Source organism: Megachile rotundata, chromosome 9 (assembly GCF_050947335.1).
Source record: "Megachile rotundata isolate GNS110a chromosome 9, iyMegRotu1, whole genome shotgun sequence".
In the NCBI taxonomy this organism is placed as follows: domain Eukaryota; kingdom Metazoa; phylum Arthropoda; class Insecta; order Hymenoptera; family Megachilidae; genus Megachile; species Megachile rotundata.
Window position 1 is genome coordinate 17,808,454 of NC_134991.1, and position 11,276 is coordinate 17,819,729.

The window sequence follows — 11,276 nt, forward strand, 5'->3', positions numbered from 1 at the left end:
CCACAGTTTCTTCGATTTCTAATAACAAAATACGACGCGTTCGACTCGCTCTTTTATTTCGACGATCGATAATTAGTGACAGAGGTGTAATTAATGCTGGGCTACCGGCTACGGTAACGTCGTTACGAGCTGCAGACTGCAACGTTAATTATTTCATTCGATATTTTCCTTTTCGAACGGGCGAAACTTTTCGGTCGAAGATACCTTACGAAATCGACGAATCGCATCGAAAAAGCCTACGCAAAAGTTTCGCAGCGCGATGGTTCGTTTCCAGAGTGGATGTTTTCGTCCGTACAAAGCTTTCGATTCGGACTATAGGACGCGGAAAACAATTTACCGCGTTAATACGCAATTACTCCCTCCCTTCCTCCAGACCGTCCTCCGGTCTCTTCCCACTGATTTAAACCAATGGAAACTGTGGCCCGCCCACCGAGAAACGTCACAAATGACGGTTAATTAATGTTGGAGCACAGATCCAAATTGTATTAATTAATAATTTCGGTCCCGACCTATTTCCCGGGGGCCAAAAGTAACAAGCTCGTATTCAGACTTGGAAATACAATTACCCGACTGGCAAAGAGAAGAGGCTAAACCGGGAAACGTTAACCGTAGAAACTCGTTTCCCTTTCGCAGGAAACTTGCTCGACCGACCAACGGAGCAGGCTAATTCGTTTTCACGATTAATTATTTCTTTCGTCGTTCGATTCAGCGGATGTCCTGACTACGAGACGTTGTTTTCCTAATTCGTTCGAAGATCGAACTCGAATTTTCTCCCCGAAATTTCATTGGAAATTCAATTTTCTCCGTTGTCAATTTTACACCGTTTCGGTTAATTCGTCGTCGTTGTTGGCTGAAAAGCTCGTCGACGATCCGGTCGAGTTTGCGAGACGCGCGAAACAAATCAAACGTTCCGTCGCAAAAACGATGTCGCGCGAACCGTATCGGACGCAAAGGCGAAGGTAAAAGATGAAAAAACTGAGCAGGGAAGGGACGATATCGAATCGAATCGTCGTCGCTATACGGAATGCGGCTAGCTTGCGCAGCTGTTCATTTCACGTAACAATGATTCCGAAATACGCGCGAACGAACACTCGCTGACCCATTCACAATTTCAGCTTTCCGTCCTTCTCCTCCTTCCCCACTATTACCTTTTTTGCCGTAGCTGCTCGCGTTTCGTACGAAGCTGCGCGCGGTTCTGTGTACGTACCTGTACACGTATCGCGTGCCTATACGTATACACGGTCAACCCTATTTGTACGGTTGCACAGCGTGTTTCTCCGCGGAAAAGCCCGCAGCTGTTTCGATCGGTGGAGGCGTTCTTGTTTTATTTTCTCTCTTTCGCGTGTTTCGCCCGCGCGTCACTGCTCGCGAACGCGAACGTTTAGCCACGTGATTGGCATCTCCGAAACCGCGAATTCGTCATAAGCCAATTTTCGATTCTGTTCAGACGTCCTTTCGACGACTTTCAACATTTTTTTACCTTTTCGACTTTGGCTTGGAAAAGTTTCGATATTAACGCGGATAGTAACGCGGATAGTAACGCGGATATTAACGCGGAAACGAAACGTTTCAGATGCTCCGGAAACGAGATTGGTCGGTGTCCCGACTGGCCAACTGGAAGAGGGCCGAGATCAGTTGGAGATTCGGTGTTTGGCCGACGCGAATCCACCGGCTTCGATCCGCTGGAGGAGAACGAAGAGTTCGGGTGTGACCGAAGTAGCCAGTATCGGGGAAACTCTCTTATTTTCGCCGATCTACAGAAATCACGCAGCCGTTTACATCTGCGAAGCAGCCAATCCCGAGGGCGAAAGCAGCCCCGTCTCTGTTCAAGTGTCCGTCAACTGTAAGTATTCCTTCCCTCGACGATCCGGATAATACTTGCCATTAACCCTTCTATTTCAATGATCTTTCGAGCGACTCTACACAGGACGATAACAACACCCTTGGTCTCGGCCGATGACGCTCGCTGACCTACTATCTCACCGATGCTCGATTAAACTTTTACTTTTACGGTTTGCCGTTTTAAAATAACTCTGCTTTCGTTCTATAAAAATCCTTTTATAAAAAGACTCTTCGTGTTTATCCATTTTTGTTCTTTCGTTCGTCGAACTAATCGCGATAAGCGTAACGCGCGAATTACTCGTTCTCGAGGTGAACGAACTAAAATAAAGCGATTAATGACGGAAACGCGTTTGATTCTCGCGCAGATCCACCGACCATCAGTTCGGTCGGACCAGATCGGCTGACGACGGCGCTTCTCTATTCCCATGCTTTGTTCGAGTGCATCGCTGATGCCAAGCCACCGGCCGAATACAGGTGAACGATTCGCAAATTGATTCGCGTTCGAATTCTCGATTATTTCTGTAAGAGATACCTTATCGTTTCATCGTTTTCGCCGTTTAATCGTTAAATACTACGTTTTTTCGTTAAAATAGGTGGGCCCAGATCTTTACCGATGGCCGAATGCCACTGGAATGCGGTACAGGACAGCGATTGGTCCTGACGAACGTCACGTACGAGCAACAGGGTCAATACATATGTCTCGCTTCGAACAAGATCAATGGAAACGTTAGAGAGGTTAAGAGCGACCCTGTATCTCTGCAGGTGGTCGGTGCTCCAAGGGTAAGAGATTATAAGCGAGCCGAATTACGAGCATAAAAGAAAGTATATTCCCATCCAACCTTTGCTTCGCGGACAGCGGTAAAACGTAAAACGCGTGCAATAACGACGGGAAACATTCGTCGTTAATTAAAATTTAATCGATCGCGAAGCCAACAAATATCGACGGTCTAAAAGCTAACTATTTACTAGGCGTTGTAATTGTATCACGATCGATAATAATAAGCTTTCGCTGCGAAATCAGTGTAATCGAGAAACGTACGATCAGCATCGGCGAATAATTAATAATATTATATTTGCAGCGCGCTGGTCGATCCGTTGACGTACACGCATCGTTGAACATTTACTCGTATTTAAATATGAAATGAGAAATTCATATTTATCGAACTGGCGAACTCGGAGGAAGAGAGAAAACGAGAAAACGAGGAAACGAAAGGGTAGAAAAATTACGAACGAATAAAACGTTATTTTCACGACAAGCTTTTCCTCGCTTGATAGCAAGCTACACGCTTGTTTTCGTTCACCGATACATTTTGCAATCCATGATCCGGGCCACTGCTCGCGGTCAATTCCTGAACATTCGACACGATCGATACGGAAAATTTCACCGCTTTTACGGAAACGTTACTTTCGAAACGTCGAATGAAAACAAAAATTTGATCGCTCGTGACCGATTCATCGAGCGATTTGCGATCCTCGTACACGATAACTCGCGTCGATTCGTTCTAAAATCTACCTTTTCTCTCTTTTTCTCTTTTTTTCACCTATGTTCTCGAGACGTTTCGTATTCGTTCATTCGGTAAAAACGCGCGTCATAAATAGATCGATGGTAACGGGAGAAATCTCTGCAGTCGTAACGGAGAACGGGCTAAAAGGGAAAACAAACAAGGTTAAGAAAGATCGATCGAAGGATAAGTATAACACGCGTGTCGTAGGTGGTGAAACCAGCCATCACGGAGAAGTTAGTGATCGCAACGACGGAGGGAAGTCCAGCAAGATTAGAGATCAGACTGTGTTCGAATCCGAAACCCCAGTTGGTTGCTTGGGAATGGGGCAGCACCAGACTCCACGCCGGTTAGACTGCTTCCTCCTAGCTCTACCGCCAAAAGTATTCGACTCTTTGGTTTTGCCCTTTCAGTTTTTCATTTTTACGTACGTCTCTTCTCTTCGCTAATTGGCACTTCTTATAGCTGAAAGTGGTACACTCGCGATTAATTAATTCGAGCATCCCTTTAGTCCGCGAGCTCCCCTTTAATTATATCCATCTCCTCCTTCGAGCCGCGACTCGAACTTTCCTGACGAACCTTCGAGCAACCTTCGATCTACGATCTCGGTTTCTCTAACGTATCCCTTAGAAACGAGATTTCGACGTATCTAACTAATCGCGCGTGGACCACCGGCCGATTATACTCTTTACTTTTATAACGAGATTTCTTTAAGTTCAAACGTAAAAAGTATGACACGATTTTACGGAGCTCGCGCGTTATTCTCGTCGAATCGTGTCACGCTTTTCGTCTTTTCGAACCGGCGTTTTTCCTTTGTTTTTCATTTCATTTTCATTCTCAACCTGTTTAGTACATCCGAGGTGAACTGCGAGGTACACGAGAATCCGGAATGTCCTTCGTCTTTCGATTGCCCTCGGATGGTGGAAACGGAATAATAAAAATGATAAATATCCTTTAACCGATAACGGTAAATATTGTTATTCGACTAATACGAAGTTTCGAGCTGTTCAAAGTTTTAACGCTAAACGAAAAAGTAATATCCGTACCCGAACGACTCGTCATCCAAGGGTTAATCTAATAAAGGATCGTTACGATCTTAGGAGCCATCGCGAGTTTGCGAGAGAACGAACATTGTCGAGTTGAAATGTCTGACGAAATATTGGCAGGTGAAGCTCTGCAACCACGATATCGAGCGTTGGATCTAGAACCATTAGCGGTGGAGGATTGTTACGCGGCAGTTTTGGAATTAAGCAGCACGGTCAAGGAGGATCAGAGACTGTACCACGTAATCGTGGAAAACGATCGAGGAAGCGATCGCCGAGCACTGATGCTGAGAGTGGACGAGCCAGGCCAGGTAAACGATAATACTCGTTGTGCAAACCGATTAAAAGCTTCGAGTCATCCGATTCTTCGATACGATCGTGCGTTGCATCGCCACGTGTTTCATCGCTAATCGTTCGATCGCAACGCGTTACGTTCAAAAATTCTCGCTTCCTACGGTGCCTTGTCCCTGACGATATAACGACAATCTATTAGATGTTTTAACGAAACGATTTTGTTATTTTATGAAAATACCAGAGAACATAAATATTTCACGTACACGCAAGAGACAATACGGCAACTGATAAAAAAATCTCTTCTTCTCTTTTTCTTTTTCCCCTATCTCTGTTCTTCTCGCGTCCGTTACAGATTCCACTCGTTATCGGTGCTGTTGCCGGGTTTACCGTTCTCTCGGTGCTGATAATGGGATTCGTTTGTTTCCTACGATCGGATAGATGCTGCGTGGCCAGAAATACGGTGCCTGCCCTACAGCAAGTGCATTGGTAAGCATCCTCGATATTGCATCACGTCGGTGATTTGCGCGAATAAACGTCGAAGCAATTTGCATGTAAAATCGGCGGATCAACTCTTTTCAATGGAAATATACCTATACATGTACGTGCTGGCTAATGAATTATTCCACGCACTCTTCGCCGCTGTTTACGTTAATTACTAAAAGCATCGTAGGCTAATTAGTTATATTTTTGAACTCGTCCAATCTGGTAAAGCGGTGTTCTTCGACGGTTCTGTGTATACCATTACGAAAAAAAACTGCCGATTTCTCTATACTAAAAACCACTAGGTTCAGCATAAAATCTATTCTTCTTATTATTTGTAATAAACGTGGCGTAAAATTGCCTCGAGTATTTTTGAATCGATTACTCGATCAAGCGACGGTCGAAGTCGCAACGGGTCCGTGAGTGCCGGAAAATAGAAAGAAATCGATCTGTTACAGTACGAAAGCCTCGAATACGATGATCGAGGATCCACGCTTAGCCGTCGACACTATGGAACGTGGTAGCCAACAGTACGCGTCAAAAAAACGTCCGAACCACGTTTTGAAGCCTGTTCCGTCGCAACAGTATCAACAAGAGTGTTATCAACACGTATCCCAACATCAGCAACCGCATTACCAAAGGCATCATCATCACCATGGACAACATCATGGACCACAGTACACGCTTCAGGTCAGATAAGTTGATAGACAGAAAAACAATGGAACTTGAAAAAACTCTATTCTCATAGAGAAGTAGAGAACGACGTCGCTGAGCGACGTTCTTCAAAATTGTTTTATTCGTCCCTCCATTGTCCCCATTGTCCTCCATGGTTTCCTTCATAGTCGCGCGAATGCACGAACAGATTGCAGCAAGCGTTTATTTTTCTTCTTCTTTCGCCTGTACTTCCGAATGGCATCGATGACCAGTTACCCGAAACTTTACGATAATTTTTCTTCATTCCGAATTGTCGAAGTCGAGAGTTAGAACGTCGTGCGTCTCTCCTAAAATATCCGCAAATTGCTTAGGTTAGATTATAGATCCGAATATGACTCGATCGATCACAGGTGCCATTCCGAAGATCGTAACGAAAGATCGTAACGAAAAATAGGGAGACGCGTCCCTATAAGCGGTACATTTCATAGATACTCTATGCACGAATTGATAATCGACAGAAAAATAGTAGAAAAACGAATAAACTCCGTTCTACCGGCAAATCGAATCGTGTAATTTGTCGAGAAAACTTGCACGTGAAACGGTGAAATTCGCACGAGACTAGCCCCGATTAGCTCGCTTGTTCGCGTTACGATAGAAACTTGTCGTTCGCTGCAAATCGCGAAGCATGATCTTTCCCTCGCGAGAAGAGTTTGCGAAACTTTTTGAAGAAACCTTCGGTAAGCTTCGATTGTTTCGTCGTTGGTTCGCTCGTACGATGTTGCAGAAAAAGTTTCGCATTCGAGAGTTTAGCATTCGTTACACCTTACAGATTTTTAAATCGAGACGAAATGTCGAAGAATTTCATCTGGCATGAAAAAAAGACCTCTATAGGATATCGATGGTCTAGCGCAGCGTCGAGCAATCTGCAGGTCGTATATGACCCTTCGATTTCCTTTCTTCGATTTGAAAAAGCGAAAAAAGTAGCTACCAAAGATCATACTCTTGTTATTTAATTTTCTTATTTTTCATAAGTCCTCTACAGCGTATCGAGTTTTCAGTTTGAAGAAATAAAGGATTGCTCGTCGCTGATCTAGTGCTTTCCATTTAGAGCATTTATCATCCGTTTCACCTTTACCCCCGATTTTCAAATTACCTTAGCGTTAGAGTGCTTGCCAACACCGATCATCCACTCGTTACATTTCTAAATGCACACTTTACACGGTTATCGTCGATTTCTCATCCTCTCTTCCACACTTTTTACTTTTCTTTTTCCTCCCCAAGCCTCGGTTATTCGCTCACACTTGTCGAGAAACGATCCCGTGAACATTCGATACTCGCGTTCGAAGAAGAGAGCGTCAGAAGTACGCGTGCTCGACTCGAATGCGGATAGTAATCCCGTTGAATAAGTGCAGCTCGCGATGATTTCGTTGCCGTTTGTTTTTCATGTTGGTCGGTCGCTTCATATTTCCGTATTAAACTTTGTTCGTCGATGACGAACCGAACGTCACGAAATCTCTACAATTTCGATCGAATATTACATCGACGCATCGCGTACTCGTACACGTTGTTACATCGAACAAAGATTCAGGATTTACAGGATAGATCGATCAGGGTAGAGAATAAATAAGTGTAGGTATCGAACACACAACGATTAAATTTAAACGAACAGCGATCTATTCTGTAAGCGTTGAATCTTATTCTATATTCGTTCGATCATCTAGGTTGCAATGCTCGTGCGATAACACGATGATGACAATATAGATTCGCACGAATATCGAACACCGCTGTCCTTCTCTCGATCGAGATAATCGTTCGAGTGATTTATGCGGTCGGGTAGGGTGCATTACGCATGCATTTGGTTGCATCTAGTCTTCTCTCGCCTCGGTCCCCTCCTATCCCAATTACCGCAATGTCCTTATAGGTAATTTAATTTAGGTAGGTGTACATAAGTAACGGATACAGCCACTTCTACTGTAACGCCATTACGGTCGTCTCGAACATTAAAGAACGTGACAGTAGAATTGACTGTATCGAAAAAAAGCGGTTGCGTTATGAATTTCGTTTTGATCCACTTGCTGCATTGCATCTTTTGACCACCGCTTTCGTTTCGTTGTCGCATCCGAAACAGGACCGTTTCCGGTACGGCCACGCGTCCTTCGTGGCATTTCAAAACGAAAGACTGACTCTCTAAACTATACACGGTAAAATCTCGATATTTTTCTCATAGACAAATTCCCCAGAGCTTCTCACGCTGAAAAATCTTGAGATTTTAATGTGTCCTCCTTCTTTAAGTATTATGTCGTCTATTATCGAGGTACTAAAAAGCTTCAAAAACATATATTGACTGATTCGAATTACATGTACACCCTGATAATGGTAAATTCTATATGGTAAAAGAAATCGAGAAGTTCTGCACCGTTTAGTAATTTGAGTTTTTACTTTCGAGATATAAGCAATTGAAAATTGTTCGTTCCATTTTCGAGACGCTTTATGAAAAGTTGATAACGGCAATTCATAAGTACCGATATTTGTTATATTAGGAAAATGTTTAGCGCGAGTATTTACGATGACAGGATCAGATGCATAAAAGTTGAATGCCACCTTTAACCTTATATTTCGAAAACGAAACTCATGATTGCAAAATGATAGAGACAGTCGATCGCATTTACTACGTGGAATTTGCGTTTTTCGCGATGTGCATTTCTTTCGAAATATCCTGTATATAAACACACATGGTTGTGAGGATAGTTATATAAATAAATCTCTACCGACAGAATCTTGATGCCATAAACGGCTTGTAATCAACGTTACAATTAACAAGCACGAATGATAATCGTGTGTTCAATTACCGATTTACTCGTTCCAATAATCAAATTATACTGGTCTATTGCGAGAATACCTTTAACTCGTATGAAACGTTACGCTAATTGACGTTGACAATTATATAAGAAAGTTCGAGTGTACATACGCGTCTGGTTCTATACATATACATAAATACGTACAAACTCTTTATTTATAACAAATCGATTCCAGAAGCCAAAAAGGCATAACGTGCAAGCAAGGCTGGTAGATGAACCGTAAACGTAAACGGATTTTAAGATCGATTTATATTATCCCGTTCAGACACGTAGCGAGTAATCAACGCGAGATAACGCTAAGTATACATGTATCGAAAACAGCTAAAACAAACTTCGAAGTACTTTTTCGTGTATGATGTTGTCATTAAAAAAATGATCATGCAGATGCGTGTGCTTGTCCGTTTGTTATCCGTAAATCCCATATGGAAGCGTACAAACACGTATAATGTTGTAATATATCGTGCAATGTAACGCGACCTGTGTATACGCGACAGCGCTACGTCGCTACGCGTAATCAGCGAGTTGAAACAACCGCCAGGTCGACCGTCGGTTCTTTTCCTTTCTTGCTTTTCCCTTCGGCTATCCTTTCGCTCGTTACGACGCCTCAGATTCTCTTTACGCTCTCTCGCGATGATTAATTCCCTGACCACTATTATCCTCAACTTTTCCCACACACCTGTGTACGATCGGATCGATTTTCTACCATCGAACGAACAAAATGAAAGAGCACCTTCGTTCACGGTTACCCTCGTCGAGTATCACTGCACATCGCAGTCCGTTTCTTCTCGTTATGGGATCAGAGCCTTCGCGTAAAACCTTCAGAAACGACCGATGGAGGGACAAAGGCGAATCGGCTGTAGCGCAATGAATAAGAGGTCGAGAGAGATTTCTGCTAGTTTCGGTTGATTTCGGTTCATCGACGAGTTTCCTATGTATGTGTTACGCGATGCCTTCGACGATGCGTTCACTCGTGTTTGTACGCATCCAAACATTCCTGTTACCTCTCGTCAAGATCAATTATAATGTCGCAACAACGCGAGTTATTTTTCCTTTTCATCTATATTGTCGAGTAATAAAATTTAACCGTTACATTTTATTATTATTTATTCGCGTGTTCGGTGTTAAATTCGACTATTCGATTAAAAATCGGTAGACTTTCGCTGAAGAATCGAACGTCGGGCAATCCACTCCGTTCGTTTGCGATTAATCGAGCCAGTTTAAACATTTATTCGTGCTGTTTACTACGATGTTATCCATGATATCGGTAATATCAATGTGCGTGCAGGCGAATATTTATTTTCCATTTGCAAACATTCGAAATATTATAACGAAATATATTCTATCATGGATCGATACTAAAAAGCGTTTAAATCTTTATATACATATTGCGTGTTTTTAACTCGTCGACTGCCATAAATTTAGAATTTATATAATAACCAGTATCGCCACTAATACGTATAGTAAGAAGAAAGTTGTGGCAGTCAACGCGTTGAAATTATTAAATAAATGTCCCTCGACTCGTTTAACAGCATGACGCCTTTAAAATCGAAACAAAAGCCTCGACTAAATCCTTAAGCGTTAAAAAACGGCCCTGTTCCTTTCTTCTTCACGTATCAAACTGCAACAAGCCGCACTTTGTATCTTCTAGTTTCTTACATTCCTGATTGTCACGTATGTAATTGAACCCGTAGAATCGTAGACTTTCCTGCAGGCGCTTTGGTTTGCGCGGGAAAACTGACCGTTTAAGATCCTTAAGATGAAAATTGTGCAGGGGGAGCAGCTGTTTCTCAAACCAGATCGTTTAGCGACTCTGAAGCCCCACTGCAAGATCGAGAAGCCGCCACAGTACACGACGTTCAAGCCAAGCTCGAACAACTGAGGATTTTGCTACATATTTCTATTTTATATTGATGTACACGCGCACGTCATAGGGAAAACGGTGATGGGAGGAAGATGAAAGACGGGAGGAGAAAGAGGAAGAATCGATTAAAATGAGACTGAACAGGGACACCGGATCGAAACCGATGATCGATCGTCGTTTATTCCCTTCGAATTTAAACGAATTTTTTCCTCCTCGATTAATATTATAACGTACGAATTAATATTATAACGTTCGATCGGCAATTTATTTATTTCGCCCTTCTGGCCACGAAGAAATTTCACGGACATTATCGACCGAGGCACTCGGTCGATATTATCGTTAACGACTAAGAAAAGCGCGCTATTGTCGCTAACATTTTAAATGTTAATCGATAGACATTTCATAGTGAGAATAACTCTCTTGCCAAATAATACTGCCATTCTGTTTCGATAATAATACGATCTGTACAACGTCTGAACCAATCAAAAAATGAGAACTATAATATAAAGCGTATTTATAATGCTTACGAATAATGTTGTTAATAAAGCAATGATTTTCAGCAACTACTGGTTTTATTAATATTATACGAGCGACACGTTCGATGCGCGGATGCTGTTTGCGTTTTATCAAATTCTTAATTCGTTTTTCTTTTGTACAATTGTTACTAATTTCAATAAAGGAATTGTGCGAAAACCATATGAACGTGAATTAACGATATCCTAATTACCCTGTTGAATTCTGT

At 42.5% G+C, this 11,276-nt stretch overlaps 1 protein-coding gene across 12 annotated transcripts in view; it reads left to right on the forward strand.

The window, feature by feature from the left end:
- The window catches only part of LOC100878243 (synaptogenesis protein syg-1), a 162,958-nt gene extending 151,726 nt beyond the window's left edge, over positions 1–11,232 (forward strand). For 10 of the 12 annotated variants that reach the window (XM_076535491.1, XM_076535488.1, XM_076535482.1 and 7 more), the window contains 8 exons: positions 1,574–1,843; positions 2,208–2,316; positions 2,436–2,622; positions 3,555–3,693; positions 4,511–4,698; positions 5,034–5,167; positions 5,620–5,851; positions 10,430–11,232. In XM_076535491.1, coding sequence (XP_076391606.1) covers positions 1,574–1,843; positions 2,208–2,316; positions 2,436–2,622; positions 3,555–3,693; positions 4,511–4,698; positions 5,034–5,167; positions 5,620–5,851; positions 10,430–10,552 — 1,382 coding nt within the window. In that variant the 3' untranslated portion in view covers positions 10,553–11,232. Of the gene's footprint in view, positions 1–1,573; positions 1,844–2,207; positions 2,317–2,435; positions 2,623–3,554; positions 3,694–4,510; positions 4,699–5,033; positions 5,168–5,619; positions 5,852–10,429 lie in introns of those variants that run through there. The other 2 variants (XM_012296286.2, XM_012296288.2) reach the window with 2 other exon arrangements.
- The last annotated feature ends 44 nt before the right edge of the window (positions 11,233–11,276 follow it).